Source organism: Solanum tuberosum, unplaced genomic scaffold, assembly GCF_000226075.1.
Source record: "Solanum tuberosum cultivar DM 1-3 516 R44 unplaced genomic scaffold, SolTub_3.0 scf00101, whole genome shotgun sequence".
Taxonomy (NCBI): domain Eukaryota; kingdom Viridiplantae; phylum Streptophyta; class Magnoliopsida; order Solanales; family Solanaceae; genus Solanum; species Solanum tuberosum.
The window spans coordinates 1,478,804-1,501,849 of NW_006239029.1; the positions used below are offsets into that span (position 1 = coordinate 1,478,804).

At 35.9% G+C, this 23,046-nt stretch overlaps 2 protein-coding genes across 4 annotated transcripts in view; one reads left to right on the top strand and one right to left on the bottom strand.

Annotated features, from left to right (window-relative positions):
- The window catches only part of LOC102599922 (DNA polymerase epsilon catalytic subunit A-like), a 36,732-nt gene extending 18,941 nt beyond the window's left edge, over positions 1-17,791 (top strand). The window contains exons 25-49 of the mRNA XM_006349046.2: positions 1,568-1,663; positions 1,807-2,007; positions 3,941-3,995; positions 4,078-4,220; positions 4,298-4,737; positions 8,396-8,540; positions 8,625-8,822; positions 8,917-8,991; positions 10,402-10,592; positions 12,056-12,239; positions 12,325-12,389; positions 12,708-12,834; positions 12,937-13,038; positions 13,125-13,208; positions 13,458-13,532; positions 13,670-13,729; positions 13,855-14,117; positions 14,194-14,242; positions 14,467-14,627; positions 14,733-14,799; positions 15,400-15,546; positions 15,743-15,913; positions 16,015-16,227; positions 16,590-16,696; positions 16,834-17,791. Of these exons, the coding sequence (XP_006349108.1) occupies positions 1,568-1,663; positions 1,807-2,007; positions 3,941-3,995; positions 4,078-4,220; positions 4,298-4,737; positions 8,396-8,540; positions 8,625-8,822; positions 8,917-8,991; positions 10,402-10,592; positions 12,056-12,239; positions 12,325-12,389; positions 12,708-12,834; positions 12,937-13,038; positions 13,125-13,208; positions 13,458-13,532; positions 13,670-13,729; positions 13,855-14,117; positions 14,194-14,242; positions 14,467-14,627; positions 14,733-14,799; positions 15,400-15,546; positions 15,743-15,913; positions 16,015-16,227; positions 16,590-16,696; positions 16,834-17,194 (3,780 nt within the window). The 3' untranslated portion in view covers positions 17,195-17,791. The remainder of the gene's footprint in view (positions 1-1,567; positions 1,664-1,806; positions 2,008-3,940; positions 3,996-4,077; positions 4,221-4,297; positions 4,738-8,395; positions 8,541-8,624; positions 8,823-8,916; positions 8,992-10,401; positions 10,593-12,055; positions 12,240-12,324; positions 12,390-12,707; positions 12,835-12,936; positions 13,039-13,124; positions 13,209-13,457; positions 13,533-13,669; positions 13,730-13,854; positions 14,118-14,193; positions 14,243-14,466; positions 14,628-14,732; positions 14,800-15,399; positions 15,547-15,742; positions 15,914-16,014; positions 16,228-16,589; positions 16,697-16,833) is intronic.
- A 422-nt stretch (positions 17,792-18,213) lies between these two features.
- Positions 18,214-22,905, bottom strand: LOC102600254 (uncharacterized). Of its 3 annotated transcripts, none has more exons than XM_006349049.2 (7): positions 22,886-22,905; positions 21,755-21,954; positions 20,504-20,653; positions 20,349-20,422; positions 19,936-20,054; positions 19,284-19,367; positions 18,214-18,580 (listed from the first exon to the last, which is right to left on the bottom strand). In XM_006349049.2, the coding sequence occupies exons 2-7, from the start codon at positions 21,759-21,761 to the stop codon at positions 18,484-18,486; spliced, it is 531 nt and encodes a 176-aa protein (XP_006349111.1). In that variant the 5' UTR covers positions 21,762-21,954; positions 22,886-22,905; the 3' UTR covers positions 18,214-18,483. The 3 variants fall into 3 exon arrangements, with proteins under 3 accessions (XP_006349111.1, XP_006349110.1, XP_006349109.1); XM_006349048.2 differs by lacking the exon at positions 22,886-22,905 and adding an exon at positions 22,715-22,867; XM_006349047.2 differs by lacking the exon at positions 22,886-22,905 and having other exon boundaries at positions 21,755-22,695.
- Positions 22,906-23,046: the final 141 nt, after the last annotated feature.

Consider the following 23,046-nt stretch of genomic DNA (forward strand, 5'->3'; position numbering starts at 1 on the left):
GTTTTTAAGATGCAGAACACTTGGACTAGACCTCTTTAAATGATACCGCCAGTCCACCAGTACATTTAAAGAAACCTCATCCAAAGTGTATTTTTTTCTTTCTGAATTTAGAGCAACTTTAAGTTATAAAATGGGTCAATAATCATTGTTCAGTGTTTGGCAAAATGGAGTAGTAATATGCAGATTATTAGGCTGTGCCTTTCAGGGCTCAGTTACTCTTATGCAAGATGTTATCTAACAGTTTATGAGACAAATATCTAGGTAGTTCAACTTATGGAATCCCATACTAGTGTACTGTTTTCTGAAACGACGTTTACTGTACACATCTGTAGGGGGAATATATGGTTATCTCGATTTGGAGTAGTTCATATTGAACTTTTTGACCCTGGCTTATATCAGCTACCAGTAGATATAATGTGTACACCCAATGTATTTCCTTCCATAGTGGACTTAATATTGTTATGACAAATCTTATTACATCTTTTATGGGAATTTTCTATTCTAGGCCCAAAAGGGATTCTAATTCCTGATTCTTAAATAGAAGTCCTTATACATTGTTGGCTAAATCAGTGACTTTTGATGTTGAGAAAAGTAATTGAAAGAGAATTAGTTTGACTTAATCAGGATGCAAGTTAGATTATCTGGGAATATAAGATGCATTCTTTCTACCGTACTATAAATTCATGTCTGCTGGTTGTTTACATCTAAAGTCAGATGATTCTTTCACATTGTCTTGTAGGTTAATATCCTTAGGCATTGGCCTTCCCATTGCTTAGTATTAGATGGATTTACTGGCTGATCTGAAAAAAACTAGTGAGAATTATTTAGGAGGTTTTGAGAGAGCCTGATGTGAAGATACCTCTGTTTTACCCCCTTATGTTTTTGATTTATCATGGAAGATTGACATGGTGTGCATCTTAGAAATTGAGAATTCTATCATCTATAAATAGATGTTTGCTTCTTTAGTGGTTATGGTCCTGACTTGAATTATTGCATCTTGCTTCACCTGCAACTTTTGAGTTGGTCCTAGCTAATGACTGAGAAAGGAACATCTGGTTATTTTGGATGCACCTATGAATGTCTTATAATGCACTGTTTTTTGATTTCTCCATTTATAACAAAGTTAGGTATGACTACTATATAGTAATGAGTGAGGAAATTAAGTCCATTTCATCATTACTGTTGCTCATAGTTTATTCTGGACAAAAGAAGCTGCTACTCTTGCCATTATATCCAGCTGGCATTTTATGAACTGGCCAACAGTTTATCCCTTTCTATTCTATTATACTTTACTGTACTGTGTGAGAGTTGTAGCCACATTCTTGCCTCTAAACAGCTATAGTTCAATCTTGAAGAGTTACACAACTCTAATCCTGTGAGATTTTTCTTTGGTATTCCATCAATTAGCATAATTTGATTATCTAAGCTACTATGGCCCATTCAACTCAATCTAGAATAGTATGGTCAATGAGGATCCAACATCTGATTTACTGAAATTTTAGTGGTTACTTGTTTTATCTACTTTATGTTGTCATACAAATTGATTCTTGAGTGAACATATTTGCAGGCTGAGCTTTTTGATAAGTTCCTCCATGGATCAACCTTAGAGGAATGCTATTCAGCAGTTGCTGCTGTGGCAGATCGGTGGCTTGACCTGCTTGATGTGAGTGAAGATTTATCTTAGCAAACTGCTATGAAGTTCTTAATTTTAAGCATGCAATGTATAATAACTTATGCAAGTGCGATCAAAAGTGGCATTTGTTAAAATCTTTTATAGTTGCAGTTATAAGTCTGTTGTTTCTCCAGAATCAAGGCCAAGATATTGCAGACAGTGAGTTGCTCGGATATATATCTGAATCAAGCACAATGAGCAAGTCCCTAGCCGATTATGGTGAGCAAAAGTCGTGTGCAGTAACTACAGCTAAACGGCTTGCTGATTTTCTAGGGGATGCAATGGTCAAAGAGAAAGGATTGCTTTGTCAATATATTGTTGCATGTGAGCCAAAGGTATACCTGTTTCGGCTTGATTTGGTAGTTCCCTTCTGTATTTAGAGTTTTGATCAAGAACTTTTTTTTGATCTACTCAATAAATATATTTCCATGGCTATTTTTTTAGAGTTGGCTTTTACTTTAGCCATAATATTGTGAAGGGAAATGGACACATCCAAGAAATTGGTCTGAAAGACGAGGGAAACTAGAAAGGGCTGCTTCAAATGCTCTTTGATAGAGATGGATTAATTTGCTCTTAGCTGCATAATTCTTATCTCATTAGCATGAAGTCCTGTTAAGATGTCTCTAACTTCCAAAATAGTTCTTTTTGGACAAGTTGTGGTCAATTCTGAGAAAATTATAATTCTCATCTTGGCCAGGAAACATGCTATGCTATGCCCCTCCCAAAACCCCTATAGGTTCTTCGCCTCAGTGTTCCACTAGACACAAATATCCAGTTTTTGCTTCTTTCAGTATTGATCTATAATTTTTTCATGTTTCTTCCTTTGACATCATGAATCGATTGACTTCATTTACTGCAACTGTTGTTATCTGAAGCTATACTAGTTTATCTTAAGTGTGAAAGTCTTACTAAGGGCCAAATTACCCCATTTACAACAACAACATGCCTAGTGAAATCCCACAAGTGGGGTCTGGGGAGGGTAGAGTGTGCGCAGACCTTCCCACTACCTCGTGGAGGTAGAGAGATTGTTTCCAATAAACCTTCGGCTCAAGTGCATCAATTTCAGGTATAAAGAAGAAGAAAACAGTGACAAAAACATAACAACTAATAGGAGAAGCAGTACAAAGCCGAGAAGAAAAGAATATGAATAACAACAGAATAGTGCAGTGGCCGAAACATAATAAACAGATGAAGATAGATATCTAAAACTAGAACTAACAAGAATAGGGGCACTACCTACTTAACTTCTACACTAATACACGACCTCCATCTTCTCCTATCTAAGGTCATGTGCTCGATAATCTTAATCACTTCTCCCCAATGCTTTTTCAGCCTTATGTACATGCCATTTTTGCTACTTCACTTGCTTACAGACCTTCCTCAGCTTTATTGTGAGCTCCTCTATTGTGCATCATTCACAAACTAGATGTTGCAATACATACTATTCTTGCCCATTTTCTTTTCATAGAATAATTCATTTGGGTAGCCCCTCAGATGGTGATGTTTCCACACTTGATATAAGTTTGTTCCATGTGAATATTGAGGGAAAAAGGAAGAAAATTTAATCTAGAACCAGTGAAGGTTAAGTTAATATGATTGGTTATCCTAAAATCTAAAGAAAGTCAACCACTTATTTCTACACTGCAAGTTCACATTCAGGTTATGGAGTATAATTTTGAACCTTAAAAGCCTAAAATGGGTTATGCCAGGCAAGGTCTCTGAAGTTCTGAGAAGTTGGGCGGAAGTAGGAGTAATAGCTAAAAATAGGTGTAGCTGGAAACTTTTCCTGGCATTCATCTGGTGGACAGTGTGGAAGGAGAGGAATTCCAGATGGTATGAAGGTGCAGAAAATGAAGTGCAGAAGATCAAACATAACTTTATCTTGCTGCTCTGTTTTTGGTGTAACTAGATATATTCTAATGAGTCTGCCTATTATTGATGTACTTGATTCATTATAGATAGAGATAGAAGCGTTCTAGAGTCCCATTTGTAAATATGGTTTCAGTACTACCTAAGTACTGTTTATCAAAATAAAAATAAAAATAAAAATCTGAAGAAAATAATGGAAGGCCAGTTGTTTTCTTTTGAAGGCATTCATTTTTGCTTAAAAAGGTACTTCCAAGACGCACGCAGTTGCCTCTCAGATTAAGGGTGAAATAGCATTGAAGAGATAGAGAATTTTAATTTTTTTACTCTGATTTTTCTTTCTTCCCATAATTTTGGCTACTCCCTTTCTGCAGTTAATTTTACAATTGTCTTATCGTGCAGGGAACTCCAGTAAGCGAACGTGCTATTCCTGTTGCAATATTTGAAACTAATGCTGGTAAGTTTTTGCATTAATTTGCTATAATTTACCCTTTACCTTACATAAAGAGCATTAGTTGCTTATACACTTGGCTTTTCAGAGATCATGAGGTTCTATGTCAAAAAGTGGTGCAAAATATCATCGGAAATCGGAATACGCTCCATTATTGATTGGTCTTATTACAAGCAACGACTTAGTTCAGCAATCCAAAAGATTATCACAATTCCTGCTGCAATGCAGAAGGTACAGCTAGCTGTCTAATTTTATGGATTAAGATGCAGTAATTTGCAAATTCCAGTACATGATTCTGGTGCTTTCAGGTTTCAAACCCTGTCCCAAGGGTGGTTCATCCTGATTGGCTGCATAAGAAGGTTCGTGAAAAAGAAGACAAATTTCGCCAACGAAAATTGAATGATATCTTCAGTTCAGTGAACAAAGATGACACAGGGGCCAGTAAACATTCTAAAAATCAGCAAAATTTTGAAGACATGGAAGACTTTAGACACAGTGGTAAATTGTCTATATTTGGTCCAAGGCCTGTTGTTCATCGTCATGGAGTCAACAAAGAACATCTAGTGAACACTAGTGATCGATTGGACAGTCAACAGCAAAATGGTCATGCTAGCAGTCCATCCAAGATGTTACCATCACAAGAAATTGCTGATGTGGAAGATATTGACAGGAATGTAGATTATCATGGATGGCTACAGCAAAAAAAGAGAAAATGGAAAGAGATTCGTGAAGAAAGGAAACGCCAAAGGTATGCTTATCTCTAATTCTCTATAAGAGGAATAATTTGCAATATGTAGCATATTTATTACAAACACAACTATCCAAAGATCAAACATAGAAAGTAAGACAACTTCTAAATATTATCACTCTCATGATGTGTCAATTGTCAAACATGTGTTGAAGAAAACTAAGGTTGCAGCCCAATAATTATAGTTACTAGACTATTCTGAAGATGAGATCAGAGTGAGAAGTGTTTCACATAGGAGCTAAGGATCCATTTGCTTTGTAAATGTAAGAATGATCAGGGGGAGAAGTGTGATTGGAATTAAAATGTGAAAGGCTCGTGTTGCCAACACCTGAATCTACTATTAGAGATGTATGATCAGGTAACATGTAGAGCGAGAAGTATCAGGACTAACTTGAATTGACTGAAGAAGTCTACACACATGCTCTAATTGTTCCAAAGTGAATGTCAAGTTGACATAATAATGGTAGATGATGATTTTAAAAAAAAAATAGCATCCCTAGAAGCTTCCTTTTCTGTCAACTAATATGATGCAGTTGGAAAACTAGAAAGTAGATGCAATCGCCCAAGGAAAAAAATACATTGGCAGAGGAATAATGTTTGGCAGGATAGTGCTCGGCATGGTGCTCAGAATAGTAAACCAGATCAGTGAATAATACACCAACAACAACATACCCAGTGTGATTGCATAATCGCATAGGTGGGGCTTGGGGAGTCTAGAGTGTACCCAGACCTTACTCCCACCTTGTGTTCGGTAGAGAGGTTGTTTCCGATAGAACCTCAGCTCAAGAAAATTGTTTCAAACAATACAAAAGTGAAGAAGCATTGATGAAAATACCAAGAAAAAGGAAAGTATCTAAAGCAAAAATAGTAGGATAAAAAAATTGAAGAATAAGATAATTCTAAAATAACATTATTACTACTAATAAGTAGTTATGTTACTCGGACTCTTCAAAAATGTCAACAGGTGCGTGTCAGATTCGCCAAAAGTAGAGTATTTTTGGAGAATCCAACATGGGTGCGGCATCAAAAGTGAAGAGTTCGCGCAACTAAGATAAGTAGAACAATGAAGAGTAGTGTGATAATAAATAGTCACTAGAATAGGTTTATACAATCCTATTAGAATAGGAATAGGAATAGAAATTGAAATAGGAATACTAAATAGTATCCTACTTGGTAAAGGATTGTATTCAAGGGTATAAATAGGGTCTCAATGTAATAATGTAAACAACAACAATTCAATAATATTCTTCCCTTATATTTCTCACATGGTATCAGAGCTTGGTAGAAAATCAAAGAGCTTCCGCTGCCGGCGGGTGGCACCCATATATGCTGCCCGTCCAGCCAATGATTATGTTAGCAAAAGTTGGGTCAGCGTGTATCTTTCTGGTGACTATTTTCTCATATCTAATTTGTGTAGCACCGTGCCATCATTCCGGTGACTACTTTCTTATATCTAATTTGTGTAGCACCGTGCCATCATTCCGGTGACTACTTTCTTATATCTAATTTGTGTAGCACCGTGCCATCATTCCGGTGACTACTTTTTCATATTTAATTTGTGTAGCGTCGTGCCATTATTCCAACCCTACCTGTATAATTTTTCTTATTTAGTAGGGTCGTGCCATCATTCCGACCCTACCCATATTATTTCTCTTTTTCAATAGGGTCGTTCCATCAATTCGAACTATCCTATATAATTTCTATTTTCTAGTTGGGTCAGGATATCATTCCGACCTTACCCATATAATTTTATTTCTTAGATTGTGACCACTTTTAGCCATCAAATCTAATACGCTGGCATATGAGCATGTTCCGAGCAATTTTTTTTGGTGACTTGTTTAATATCGACTCGTCTATTGATTTAAACATGATCCATATACTTTATACTAGATTTTGAGCACTTACAACGACCGCTGCATTGTGAAGAAGTCTATATTGAGCAACCACCTAATTTTGTTGCTCAGGGGGAGTTTAGTAGCCTTGTATGTTGATTACGTAAGTCACTCTATGGTCTGAACAGTCTTTGCAAGCTTGGTTTGGGAAGTTCCAACACTGAAATTTTATCACTCTATGTTTTATCGGCATTATGCATTATTTCATGAAAAGACCAAGCACATTGAGATTGATTGTCAATTTTGTGAAGTCGAGTGATCAACTTGCAGATATCTCACCAAGCCCCTCATCGGTCCTCGTGTTAATCACATTTGTAACAAGCTTACATGAATTGTATGCACTAGCTTGAGGGAGAGTGTTAGAATAAGAATAGGTTTATACAATTCTATTAGAATAGGAATATGTTTATACAATCCTATTAGAATAGGAATAAGTTTATACAATCCTATTAGAATAGGAATAGGAATAGAAATTGAAATAGGAATACTAAATAGTATCCTACTTGGTAAAGGATTGTATTCAAGGGTCTATAAATAGGGTCTCAATGTAATAATGTAAACAACAACAATTCAATAATATTCTTCCCTTATATTTCTCATAGTTTCTTTAAAAAGTCAAATATATCTCCCAAAATCTATGGCCAAACGTATGGTGAAACTTCACACAAAAATGACTTGTCAAAAATATTTGGGAATCAGTGGCTAAATGCTATTCACGGGTATGACACATTGGTTAATGAAGTGGGTTGAGCTATGAGTCTCAGGTTCATATCTCATCGGAGACAAAAACACTGGGTGATTTCGTCCCAGCTGTCAAAGCCTGGTAGACAAAGTTAGTACCTGTGCTGGTGGGAGACAACAAGTACCTTGTGGAAAGAATCGATGTGCACGCAAGCTGGCCTTGACACCATGATTATAAGAAAAATAGTTACTAGAATGGATGTGATGACAAGAATCCAATAGCCAGACAAAAAAGAAAGGAAGTAGTAAAGAATTTGAGGGGCATAGAAAGAGCAGGTGCAGAATTTTGACCAACTCCCTGAAATTACAGTGAGAACTGAGGCTATTTCATCATAGTGCTTGGTACCATAAGAGCCATCATACTTCCTCTGTCCCAGTTTATATAACTTACTTTCCTTTTTAGTTAGTCTCAAAAAGAATGACACATTTCTATATTAAGTAACAATTTAACTTTAAATGCCCATTTTACCTTTAATGAAATGATTTATAGCCACACAAATATCTATCCCTTATTTTAAACCACAAGTTTCCAAAGTCTTCTTTTCTCTCTTAAATGCCGTGCCAAGTCAAACTAACTTATATAAAATGGGACGGAGGGAGTAATATAGTACTAATATAACAAAATAACTACATCTATTTATGGGTGGAGGAAACCTCTGCAAATATGAAGGAAGAATGACCTCTATTTATGGGTAGAGGAAACCTGTTACCTTTATCATTCATATCATCACAGTTTTCACCGGTCACACCTACTGCAGCTACCTCGTTATCCAAATAATAAGGAATATCACATTGCTGTATAACTTTTATTATTGTTGTCTTGGGTTTTGATAAATATCTCCTACTTGAATACTTTTGCACAGATAAATCAAATCAGGCACAACAGATACTCAAATCCAAATATCTATTTCTAAATCAAATCAGGCACAACAGATACATCCAAATATCTCAGCATTTCTTTTTCAATTGAACTCTCTGTGGTGCATCGTGGCTTGTTCTTCTTTTGATGTTATTGTACTTGTTAGGTTGGATACGTCGAGGACAGTAAACCATGTTAATGGCAGTACTGACATGTTTCATAGCATGGCAAACCGCAAACGCCAGGGTAAAACTGGGGTTAATTCCTACTTTGAGCGACACGAATTAGCCCTCACACGAAATCACTGGCAGGTGATGTTGCTCATATGGTTTTAATGAGTATTCTGCTGAATCCATTTCTTCCATTGTTTCTTATATAATCTGTCTTTCCTTCAGATAGTTCAGCTTGAACCGACTTCACAACATGGACAATTTTTTGCATGGGTAGTTGTGGAAGGAGTCATGCACAAAATTTCAGTAACTATCCCCAGAGTGTTTTACCTCAACTCCAAAGCTCCTATAACTGAGGAATTTCCTGGAAGACGTGTCAACAAGATTCTTCCTCATGGACGCCATAGCTACAATTTAATTGAGGTACATTGATCATTATCAGCTCTGATCATACTTTAATGCGTTTGGCTGCGAAGGTTTTAGGTTCTGTCATTGCACAATTTCTACTTCTTACTAGGTCACTATTGATGAGGATCAATTCAAGTCAGAAAGCAAAAAGCTAGCAGCTCACCTTGCTGACCCAGAAGTGGAGGTCAGTATTTCTTCCGCCTAAAGTTCTGTATTGTTCATAAGCCTGAACATGCTTGGTGCATGCGCTTCACTCATAAATGGCAATTGCAAGTGTAATCAGAAGTTTACTTTTGATGTCAAGTTCTTTTATAAGATCTGTCAACGTGTTTGCCTTCCGTTCTCTTTTTAAAAGTTGAATCAATTTGTATTGTAAGTGTACTGTTAGTAATGATTTTAATTGTCCAATTGCACATACATGTCTTCTCTGTTAGGTTGTTCTTGAATTTCCCATTCATGATGTTTCTTTTGCCATTCTATATTCAAAATCGTAAATCTGTAGCTTGAGATTTTGATGACATAGTTTTACTTTATAATTGTTTGATATTTGTCTTGCACTTCATTAAGAGGATTTGCTGAAAAATGGAATATCATGAATTGACAATAATAAGAGTGTGGGTATAGATCCAACTCAAATTATTTAGACAAATTTTAGATTGATAAATTTGAAACTTCATAATTTTTTCTTGAATCTCCTTAAAATGTTTAAGTGCAACTGTGCAAGGCAGCCAGATTACATGACCTGTAGAATGGATTAAGAAACGTAAGGGACAATATATTAATGTGTAAGCTAAGACAACATTCCTTAAAGGCTAAATTCAAGTACGATTGTACTGTATACTGTGCCAGGTATGAAAGCTAAGACAACATTCCTTCCTTAGCTCTTCACACTCACTGTTAGTACTTACCCCTTTTGGATGTGCTTTCACCAGCAATCTTTTTGCTGGTTTAGATCAATAAATTACTTGCATTATCAATCAAAAAAGAACTCTCTCAAATATGGTTTTAATTGGTACAATATGGCCTACATTTATTTCTCAGTACCATTTTATTTATGTAAAATTAGTTTTAAATCATGCACTAAAAATGAAGTCCTCCGTTACTATGTACATAGTTTGTGAATTCTTTATGCCAACAAAATTGTAACAAAAAAGATCCAACAAAATTATAGTTTAGAAAATTTTCATTACTAGTAATGTAATTTTAAGTTGTTAATAGATGAGGACAATGAATAACAGTAGCGCAATACTTTATGAATCTGATATGAGACGGCTTTTCATGAACAAAAGATTCTCTCAACATAAAATGGTGGATCTTCCCCTTGTTTATAGAAATCATAATACCCGAGAAGTAATTCAAAGCTGTGGAGGATTCACTTCCAGTTTCATCATAGAGAACCCGCTGGGGTTCGGTAAAAATGATATTTTTCCTGTGCACTCCAGTCATTCAGCATATATATTTATGTTTCTGGACTGCATGATTGTGATCTCATATATTTACTGAAAAAGAACTTGTCTCTTTAACTCTTACTCTTCTGGTTGAATGTTAAATGTCTGTATATGCTGCAACATGGCTTACGAGATTCTTTGATCAGGGAATATATGAAACAAAGGTTCCATTAGAGTTCAGTGCTATTCTTCAGATGGGTTGTGTTTGTAAAGTTGATAAAGCAACTAAGAAAAGGAATCCACAAGATGGTTGGAGTTTGAGTGAGCTGCATATGAAGACAACAACTGAGTGCCCGTATTTGGATCAGTCAATAGCTTTCTTCTACTTATATCATAGGTAAGTTAGGACCCCTTTGATTCTATTATATACCTGCTAAAAATTACAGAAAGATTTCCATTTCAAGTTTGATATTTTATGTTCTTTGATGATTCATGATATATTATGTTTAGTTCAATGTTCATGGTAATACTTGTCCTAAAGAGGAAACATGGTGGGTGACACTGAATTAACTATTATGAGGATAGATAGAACAGTTGTTTCATCAAATCTAATATTTGAATATATTCATACAATCTTACTCGACTATAGAAGGTTCTCTCCCATGTATTAAAAGATCCTCTTTGCATGACCCATGCTCGACTGTTGGGTACTACATAGACATGACACCTGTCAATTACCACGTAAAACCCGTTCACTTGCCAAACCTGGTTCCTTCTAAGAGCCACAGCAAACAAATTTGAAGTGCTTGCTAATATTCTAAAAATAGCCCAGAAGTTCCAAAACCATTGATGATCTAATTTGTCTTGTGTTAAATCTACTTGCTATCCAATGTTCTTGTCTTTCTCTGCTGGCTTGTAGTACATCCATTAATCTACTTGGTATCCAAAGTTCTTGCCTTACTCTGCCGTTCAGTACTACATCCGTAAGCCTTCCATGTGTTGCATTCATTTGTGAGGAATCCTTATGTTTACTTCCATCAGGGGAATTTGCCTTGATCTCTATTCAATTACATACAAGTGGGCCAACCAATCCGTCTAGTAATTGATTTTGTATTCAAGGTAGGTTATTTCGTCCTAGCCTCCCAATTTATTCGTCCTAACAACATTTGAAGCCTAATATCCTTGCAAGCTTTGGATTCTTTCCTATATTTGACCGGAAAGAAGTTACCAAGCAAGTGAAACTGTACTCGCCTCTTTCTATGTAAATGACTTGGATATTGCTTACTGCTTAGCTCTTTGGATTGTTTCTTAGATTGATTATTCCCATTTCTTAGTGAGATCATATTGGATTTTAGGGGATGGGGACTTCAACTTCAATCTTGAAAATAGAGTTGAATTTGTCTGTCTTTGGTGCAGAGGTAGGCAGGTAGCAGAATGCCCTTAATGCTGAAGAATACAATCTTACCAGTTATCAATTTTTTTTTATCCAAACAGACACGTTTTTACATTTGTGGTCCAAAGAAGAACCCTTAATTTTCCCAAAAACTAACCAAAAACCTGTAGTTCGTTAATCCAAATGCACCAAGTCAGAGCTTCAATATTTTACTTTGAATAATCAATTTTCGAATTTTTTCATGTGTAAGCAAACATATCAATCATCACTAGCATTGATTAAGCAGTTTGTTAGAACAATATTAATTGTTTAACTTCTATTTGGGGGCATGTTACTTCTGAAATCCTGCATCGATTTTCGCACACAATCTTGTTTCTTCTGGATTTAGTCACACAACTGTTTAAGTTCACATTACAGATTTTGCGAGTTATCAAGACTTAATATGTAATATCTGAATTATATTTCAGTGTGTCGGATGTACGAGCCATTTATGTGGGACATTTTCCTGCGTCCAAGATGATACATGTTGTGGTTGTCAATCCATTTCAAAACAAGGAATTATCACAAAACGTTCTTGAAAGACATTTTTATGAAGCTTGCCAAACATTGTCTGGGCAGCCTATCACACAAAAGGAAGGTATTAGTTTCAAGGTAAGGTCATTGTTTCCTCAAATAGCATTAACAGTTTGTCTATGCTCTCATTCTTATCCTCTTTGTGTTTTGGCTCTTGTTTTAGTTGGATTATGTTGGGTACATCAAGGATGCTGAGAGGATTCTACAGAGAGCAGTTAATGAGCATAGGTTGTTTTTCATTATCTTAATCTGTCATTCTATTTGTTCTTAATATGCCCTCTTGTCAATCATAAAGTTTGAATGTTGGGGGAATAGACTGATGACATATTTTTGGAATTATCAAATTTATTTTTTTGTTTGTTTTTTCCTATCTTGAAATATTGAAATTGAGCTTTCACGAGAGATTCAGCTTTTTCTAAAACATGTTCTTCTAAATTTAGCTCCATATCATTTGGTAAGTGTCTCATGTAAATCCGTTGGTTGACATATATTTAGCTCCATATCATTTGGCAAGTGTCTCATGTAAATCCGTTGGTTGACATTCAGGCATCATGGACCTGCAGTTGCCATGATTGAGTGCCCTAATGCCCATTTACTGAAGTCTGGCATACGAGCTTTGGAGGATTTTCCTTGCATCAGCATCCCTTGTAATGCTCGGGATAGTCAATATCAGGTCCAACAAATGCTAATAGCACCTGATTAAGAAGGAGCAATTGCTTAGTACATCTGATCCTTATCTATACTCAATGAAACAATGAAGAATTCTCCTTTTCAGGCACTAGGTTGGCAAAATGTAGCAGCAAAGATTGGAATGCAGCGATGCGCGACATCCTCCCAGTGGTTAAATGAAAGGATCACTCTCTCAAGATATGCCCATGTAATTTCTTTCTTACTCTCTCCTCTCTAGTATTGCCTAATCAAGAGAGTTCTGAATGTTAAAGTTTCCAATTGCCTCATTTGTAGGTTCCCATAGGGAATTTTGATGTTGATTGGCTCATGCATACAGCAGATATCTTCTTTTCCAGAGCACTTCGTGATCAGCAACAGGTTATCTCATTCATATTGCACTGTTCTTCTTGATGACGGGTTTATTCTTTCTGATGATATAGAGTGCTATTATATCTACCTTCGTACGTAACTGTTTTAAATTGTTTGTTTCCTATGTTCCTCTCATTTTGCACTTCTCCAAGCAAGAATTTGTGTTGAACTCTCAGCAACTTAAGTTTTTTTGTGCATTATAAGTGCATTTTTTTAGATATCCTTGCGTGATTGTATAAATCTTTTTGATTCTCACAGGTCTTGTGGATATCTGATAATGGAATCCCTGACTTAGGAGGCATAAATGATGAAGTATCATCTTTTATGGATGAGGTCAACTTTAACATATCAACTTCTTACAATAATATCTGCTTTCTTTGTTTCTCTTACTGATTATTCAAGAGAATTTTTAGCCTTCTGATGTTTTTCTTGACCACGTTTTTATGCTATCTTGTGCTTTATGAAAGCAGGTCAATCAACCAGTTCTTACTTATCCTGGTGCATATAGAAAAGTTACTGTTGAGCTGAAGGTTTAAATTTCCATCAATTTTCTGAGTTACTTCTTTCCTTTGTCTGGTAAATTTTTTTCCAATACACAGATAATACTATTACACTGTTGCTAAAAGATTCTTCTTATTTCTGATATTGTTATCAGATTCATCATCTGGCTGTTGATGCTCTACTGAAAAGCAACCAAGTAAACGAAATGGAAGGAGGCACTCTGTTTGGATTGGACCAGGACTTGAACCCTACGACGAATTTTACTAATGAACAGTACTTCTTTGATGCAACAACATCCTGTGCACCAGCATTTCGTGTACTTAAGCAGTTGATTCAAAGGTGCCTTACAGATGCAGTAACATCAGGAAACATATTTGCTGATGCAATGCTGCAACATTTGTACCGATGGCTCTGCAGGTTGGCTTGCTTCTTTCAGTTTTGTTCACAATTATATTTGATTGCTAATGCTACATTGTCCTTCTAACTATTGCAGCCCCCGATCTAGACTGCATGACCCAGCGCTTCACAGTATGCTTCACAAGGTAATTTATTGAATAAGAAACTTCTGGGTTGTCTAAAAAGAACATAAAGAGTTCTATTTGGAAGTCGAGATGCATGACGTGCCTTCGTGCTATTAGTACTGGGACATTGATATCATTTATTTTCTCTGGAATGTGTCTCAGCATGCTACTTCATTCACGCGTGGTTTCTCCATTTCTTCTTGCATTCATCAAAACTGATGCTTTAATATTTTCATAATTGGCAGGTTATGCAAAAGATGTTTGCATTGCTTGTGGCTGAACTCCGAAAATTGGGTGCTGCTATTGTGTTTGCCAACTTCTCAAAAATCATAATTGACACTGGGAAGTCAGATATTTTTGCTGCCAAAGCCTACTGTGATAATGTTATTAAAAATGTACAATCAAGGTCAGTCTCTTGAATCAGAAGTTGTTTACTCAACATATATATATATATATATTTTTATTTTTTATTTTTTTTGGTCTTTCTTCCCTTACTCTTATCTATCTGCAGAGAATTGTTTGAGTGGATTGAACTTGAGCCGTTGCAGTTTTGGCACTCGTTGCTTTTCATGGATCAGGTTAGCTGTGGCAGTTGACTTGATTTGTTCTTGTTATTAACATTTTAGCTTTGTGTTCTGTCTTTTCCTTCATTTCTCCAAGAAACAAATTTATGCATTTAAAATCACAAAAAGATCCTTTTGTTGTATTTAAGTCAATGCTAATACATGCATTGAGAATTTTAGATAGGAGCTGATCAGTTTGAGTCTCTAGCTGTATCCTAATGGTTCACATTTTCTTCGAATCATTAATTTACTTGAATCCCTGTTTTGAGTTCACGGTGATGACTATGTTGCCCACTAGAAATCTTGGCAGTATTTTCATGCTATCAATGCCCTAGCCAGCTTTCTTTGTTCTGGGAAATGATTTGTATTACCTTTTCAACCCAAATGATTTTTAGATATGATAATCTAACTGAAATTGCAACGCATCAAATCAGTAGGTAAAATCCATTTGTAAATAGGATAGAAAAAAATGGATGCTGCTTGCTTCATGGGGTAGTCCATTATTCTGGGTAAAGAGTTCGTAAGCTAACTTTCGTTTGATGGTTCTGACAACAGATATGTTCTTTCTATCCTCATTTATTAAAGTTCCGTCTTACAATTTTCCTTTTATGATAGTACAATTATGGTGGAATTCGAGCTAGACATAGTGATGAACCTTTAGAAGTTAACTCAGAACCAGGTGAAGAAAGTGTGTGTGGTGAATCTCAAATCGATATCGTGTCAAGCTGGAACATTGCAGAAAATTTACCGAAGGCAACTCAGGTATTTCCCCAGCTAGAAACTGTACAGGAACATTGCTTTTATTATATGAATGAAGGTGCAACAAGATACAAGTGGACACCCCGATCTTGAAATACCAGTTAACTAGTTTGCACCATATTGCAACAGAACACAGTTGATCCTCGGTCTCCTTGATAAAATATTCTGCCTTATTATTCTATGCTGGTCTTTCATGTAGGATCGCTTCATTTTGATTGTTTCGGAGTTTATGTATGGTCCATGGAAATATGCACAAGAACAAGCTACACATCGAGTATCTACTAGCGATGGTGATTTATGTACACCATCAATCACTGCTGCACTTGCTGAAACATTTGATTTGCAAATGGCAGAAGATCTAAAGAAGAAGGTATCTGCTAGGACTCATTCATAGGCATCCCTTGTCTTCGTCAATTTTGTGCTGAGTTCTTTAATGCGTGAGAACTTAACTTTAGAAAATTCTGCCTGCAGATTGGAACTTACTTCACTGACAAACTTCTGAAAATTGTTTGTGACCCTAATCTTCAAATGAAAGTGATGAACAACTCTCAGAAGATCCAGGAGACACCAGATGCAAACTCACAATCTATTAGCCATGTCCAAAAGGGGGATCCAGCTTTAGAGTTCATTAAACATGTCTGTGCAGTTTTGGCCCTTGACCAGAATGTGCAGCATGAAGTTCTGGTATTAAATGTTTTTCTAGCTTCCCTTACTAATGAACAAAATATGTATTAGTAAAACCTATTGACATCGTTTTTTCCGTCCGGCACTGAAAGTGTAGTCTAGCGTACAGAGGGACCCCGGTTGCTGTATAGTAACCACACGTACATCGATTGCTTAGTCTTATGTCTCCCATCCAATAAGTCTCATGAAGGCTCTGCATAACACATAATGCTAAATTATTTAATGATACCTATTGAAATGTGGTGTTTTAAAGTAGCGTGTGACAGTATATATGTTGGATTTCACTAGTATTGATTCTTCTGCAACAATAACATTTAATTGCAGCTCGCCATTAATTAGTTTTATTGGTTCTTATTATGCAGATCATGAGGAAAAATTTATTAAAACTTGTTCGTGTGAGGGAATTTGCTCCGGAGGCAGAATTTCGTAGTCTTTCTGTATCATATACCCTTCCAAATGTCATTTGCAGGTAAATGTAGGGGAAATAGGAGTTACTTTCACCTGAAACATGAGCAGGTGGGAGTATCTGCCACTGCTGGGTTTTGTCTTCTGTAGAATATCCAGGATATTAGTTGCTTTCTAATTTCCATGATCTGTTGCTTTCAGTTACTGCAATGACTGCAGAGACCTTGACTTGTGTCGAGACAGAGCTTTGATTTCTCAGGAGTGGCGTTGTACTGTGCCCCAGTGTGGGCAACCTTATGATCGTGAAGCAATGGAAAATGCTCTTGTTCAAATTGTTCGGCAGAGAGAGAGGCTATACCATCTTCAGGATCTAGTATGCCTAAAATGCCACCAGATTAAAGCTGCACATTTATCAGATCACTGTGCTTGTGCCGGATCATTTAGCTGCAAGGAAGATGTCTCAGATTTCCGCAATAAAATGCAAGTCTTCTTGAACATAGCCGTAAATCAAAAGTTTCAATTGCTCCAAGAATGCACTTCTTGGATTTTGGAAGCCAGATAACTACATAAGTGCACCTCATTATCAGTGACAAATCGTTTGAGCACTTAACATTTGCTGGCTGCTCTGCATGGTGCAAGGCTGCCTCATGGCGTCCAAAACAAGATTTACTTTTTATTGATACACAATTACGTCCAGGTATTTGAGGAGTCCATGAAATGAGAGCTGATCTGTTTTAGAAATTCAGCTGTCTGCATGGGCTTACGTAAAAGTTCCCTCGAGGAGTGCCAGTTATCTATACAGCTGCACCCTTTCTTCGGAGAGGAAAAAAAAGGATTCGTATTGCATCCGCTATACCCATCCTTAGTTCCAGATTTGCTGGTTTGGTGGAGAACTGATTGCTATATACAGAGAGCACGCAGATAATTACTAATATGTGGCCACCAATTCAACATCTTAACAAGATTTTCTGTATCATGCACTAGAAATGATCGTCTATTTTTTTAATTTATGCTACAAGAGTTGAGCTGTATGATGTACATATTGCAATAACAGTGAAATGTACATAGTCATCTTTCTTTTATACTTTGATTAGTAAACGACGATGAAGTTAACTGTATCAAACCTTGTTGGTTGTTAAAATTAGGTGTAAGTTGCGTAGTTTCAGAATCAAACCAAACAATTGGTGAGATTTCGATACTCATGTGGCTCTAATCTATATTTAGTTTATGGAACGACTCACTAATCTATATCTTCATGCACTACTGGGCTCTAGACCTCTAGTTTGAACCCTGTCTCATACAAGATTACAGTACAGTGGACTGATTATCTTGTCACAATTTTGATTTGTATCTGTTGTGACATTGTTACATCACAATATATTACTTGGAATTGATTCGTTATCGTTCCACTGCATCTGTGAAATTCTGTAAGCTTTCATGTCTGAAAAGATCGTACTCTTGACTTATTGTTGCTGTGTTTCTGTAAGACGATAATGTCATTCATTTAACAAAACTGGAAGAATGAAAACCATCAAACGAGGAAAAGAGGACACTGATGTTTTGTGGTACTAGAAATGCAACTCTGCTAAGAACAACTTCTAACATATAACATGAATTCACGTGAATCCAAATATTTTTGCACAGAACATGTGCATATCAAGAAATTCATTGAATATCTATATTTATCTTTAACTGTGAACCCAAATATTATTGTATACTAACATGAGGTTGCTGTAGGAACCCTAAATCTTCAAATCCTGGATTCACCTGTGTAAAACGAAACAACAATGGCGATAAAAGAGTACAAAAACAACAATTTGTTGGATGGTGAGAGAGGAGTAACTATTGTTTTCACCAGAAGGACCATTTTTTCTTGGCAGATATATTTTCAGCTGGCTCATCCTTCTTTCTGTTCTCCATTCCCCCCTTCAGAGCCTCCAGCCTCCTCCTGCATGAGGATTAAATTCAAACAAAATCTTCGACACTAGGAAGTAGGATATGCATAGTTATCAATAGAAGGACTGTTTGCATATATAGCTTCGTTGTCAACAATGGTCTATCATATATTTCTCTCCTAAAATTTCTCTTTTAATTAAATAATAATAAAAAAGACATGCCATTGATTTAAGAACAGTGGACACCATAAACCTCAAGAACTGGAATGCAAATACTCAAGCTTTGATTTTGTTCAACAACCTAGGTTCAAGTTTAAGATAGATTCATCTCTTACAAACCAAATTCAGCTTATGCATATTATATTGTTAATCAAAGGTATAGCTGCACCTTCAATTGGCAAAATAAGATACACTACCATGGTTTAAGGAATACTACGATCCTCAAAATAATCCATCGCATATAGGATTCTCACTGGAAAATTGAGATAGAATGTCTAACCATTTGACATGACTGATTGTACCACATGCAAAGTACACAAACAGATGATCCACTAAATTGAAAGCATACTACTGCCAAATTTATGGTTCTGCACCATTATAGTTATATAGCACAAGTAATGGCATGCTTAGAGTTACTTTAAGAAAATAGAACAGTATTTACAGATTCACATTATCTAAATAAATATTATGCTAGAACCAAGAGTACCATAACAAAGGTAGGGCCCAGGAAAATAACAGAAGAATCAGTTATCATACTTGATATCAGTTACGCGACCATGTAGACTCCATCGTTGCCGAAAACCTTCCATACCTTCAACTCCGCTAGCCAAAATTAAGTGCCTAGAACAAAAGGAAGATATTTAGAGAACATACTTATTGTATATTACTACATAGATGCTGTAAACAGAGAAGGGGCAGCAGCGGGGTAGAGGAATTGGTCGACTCATCAGGCATTAGAAATTTCTTTTGCTGAACGTGGGATTACCAACTTCCTTTAAGGTCAAATGATACCATCAAATATGTCAAATCTGACAAAAATGTTAAATAGGAGCAGTTATGTATCCACGGATGAGAGTTCCAATATTGTATGCTTTTTTTGGCTACACTACCCTCCCCAGTCCCCACTTGTGGGATTACACTGGGTAGTGTGTACGCAAACCTTACCCTTACCTTGACAGGTAGAGAGGCCGTTTCAAACACAATGAATAAGTAAAGTGGGTTATTTTTGTTTCACTAGAAAGCAACTACTACAAATAACTGCACACGTGATGATGGCAGTTTCATGCATATGAGCTGCATCGATGCTCAGAGATAGCCTGTAAGTTTCAGCTGACTAAATACTTAATGAGTCATTGTCAAGGAAAAGACAGAATCAGTAATATCATTACTAATTTTTACTCTAACAAACCTCTCCAGTGATGTGACTTCTGATTCTAGTTGAGTGGCTCTTTCCTTTGCTTGATCAAGAGGCATTGACATCCCTAATTTCTGTTCACTATCTTGAAGGCGTTGCCTGAGCTCCTTATCCTACAGATGACAACTTCAGATTAACAACAGCTATGCTTCAATCCCAAGGAAATCGAAGTCAGCTATATGAATACTCACTGAGCATGTTCCCATTTTAAATTCATCTAAAGCAAACATTATATAAAAGAAAAAAAAGATGTAATAGAAATTTTCTATATTTCCTACTAGCATAAGAATCTCTAAACAACATAAATTTATTTCTTCAAGCAACCAAAATCTCATTTAAAATACATGAAAATCAACTTTATATGAGCAAACATGTTAAAAGATTAACTCCTTTGTTATCATTCTCACCCTTCTCTCTGCACATTGCCGATATAAAGCAATCTCATCCTGACAGAATGGCTCGATATCATTGATTTGTAAGCCTAAATCAGAAAAACCTTGACTTGATGAGTATTTTAAACCACATGAGTCAGAGAAGGATCATCGAGGAAAAGAAGACATACAGAGGAACAGATTCCTCAAGATTCCGTCACAGAGATCAACACCTTCAAGTACATGAGACGCTATCTCAGGTGGAATGACTGGTGATGGAGGGCCCATCATCAGATCATCACCCACCAGGATGGTTTCCTCCATAGTCTGCTGTGAATCAACTAAAAGACAACACAACAAAATATCAAGCATAAGTCAAACTGTTGAATCCTTTGCACTGCCTCTTTCACAATATAATTAACCAAATGCAAAAGTGCAAGTAAAGTTGAGTCTCAGAAGCTGAGGCTGAAGTCTCTAAAAAGGTCCTTTTATATGTCTGTTCTTTTCTTTCGTTCAAACGGTATTTTCAAAGGCAAAAAAAGAAAAAAATGCTAAGATTTTAAAACTATATGTAATGCAAAAAAAATAATATATGGACAAAGAAATTAACATATTTGTAATTAAGTGAAATGTGAAGTAAAAATAGTGCCAATTAAATTCAAACACCATTTTAAATTATGAACCCAACTACAAAGACAAAATCTTACTTCTAATTAACACTAGTATGTAGTTTTGTAATTTTGTTATTATAAATCTCTAATTTCCTATAGCTCAGACCCTAATCCCAGTACCTTCATACATACTAAATCATTAACAATTATTTTTTTATTTTTCACGTTATAGTTATCTTTAGTGCTTCCCTCTTTAAAACATAGCCCCTTGCATTGAGGCGCATGCTTAATGCCTTGGTTCTTGAACCAAAGCTTAGTTGAGGTCAAGCACCAACTTATGTTGTGTAGATCTGTATGATCATCTCATACCATGTAGAGGTGCATACCGTGAAGAAGTGTGTGGCCATCTCTATCTAAAAGCTTAGAGCCATTGTTAGAGAGAATATAACTTTTAATTACTTAATTATATTATATCTCAACGTGTTGCACCAAACTCCAGGGCTTAAGCCTGCCTGAAGTGTGTTATTAAATACATTGCTTTTAAGCAAGCAATTACTTTGTATAAATTCATGTTAGTACAAATGACGTGCACAATATTACACAACCGAATGCAAGAATGAGTTTCCATAATACCATTTCAGCCAATATTTCTTAACACATGAATAATCTGCCTATGACAATTGACACAAGAAAACCATGGTAACATTTCTAATTTACTGAATAATATACATTCTTTCGGCTCAAGAAAATCAAAATGAAAGCTTGAGGAAAGGGGAAAATTAAAAAAAATTTGTTGAAGAGAGAAATAATATGGAAAGAGTTTTGAGTTACCATCCATGGTGTCCTCCTTTTGCTATGACCCAGCAGATGTTCAATTCTACGCACCAAAGAAGTGATTTTTCACAGACCCTCAATGAGTTTCTCCAAGATCCCAAGTCAATACAGATGCACAGGGTACTTTGGTACGTGGACGACTGTATTTCTTGTGTTTGGCGAAAAAAAAAGGTTTTGCAACAGAATGCTGCACTTTGCTACAAAACAAACCAAAAGAAAGTTATGAGAGTAGAAGAGGAAGATCTTTTATTTTTCCATCGTGCAAGTATAATCTCCTATTTGGTACCATTATCTGCAAATTCGAACAAACTTCAATTCCCACAGCTCATTCTCATCCAAACAAAAATTATAGCATTCTAAATTTATAGAGTTAAGGAACCAGCAAGCAACAAAGAGATTAATCACTGAAGCACAATCCAAATCAATCAAAACATTATCATACAGATAAGCAACTGAAATGAAAAACATTTCACACCATTTTCAAACTTTAGATAACTCCCACACAGATGTCAACAACATCATATCCAATGCAATCCCATAAGTTGGTTCTTGGGTACACATACCTTACCTCTACCTTTCGTGCTCAAACTCTTAAAAAATGTCAATGGGTCCGTGTCGAATTCTCCAAAAGTAGTGTATTTTTGGAGAATCCAACATGGGTGAGACATCCAAAGTGAAGGGGGTAAAGAGGTTGTTTTCGATAAAGATGTCCATAAGTAATTTATTCAGTGAAGCATATTGTCAAACACTATGTGGGCATCAAGTCATCCTAAGCATTGTGCATTCAAGAAGCTAAACTACCACCCCAATACATGGAATTTAGTGTTAACAAGCTCTGTCAATACACTTCTAAGCTATAAAAATTCTGCATTCAGTTCAAGATTCATTACTCTATCATATCTAAGTACTTCATTAAGCAAGAAACTCAAAAGGGTGAGAAGAGAAAAAATAAATTACCAGATTTCGGAATCGAAAGAAAAATGCCAAAAAAAAAAACACGAAACCAAATTGATGAAAATATAGGGAATATGCTAAACCCCGAGTTTGGTATGAGGGATAAGAGATAATTAATATCATGAATAATTTTAGAATGAGATTTATTTCATGTTTTATTCCGTGTTTAATTACCTTGAACTATAATGTTATTTTTATTCTATATTGAGGGGAGATAATAATTCGGAAATAACTAATTCTGGATTATTTATTTCCTTACTAAAGAAGTCAAAGTTTGTGTTAAAATATTTTTAAAAAGTTTTTTTCTTAAAAATAAGAAATAAAAAACTGATATA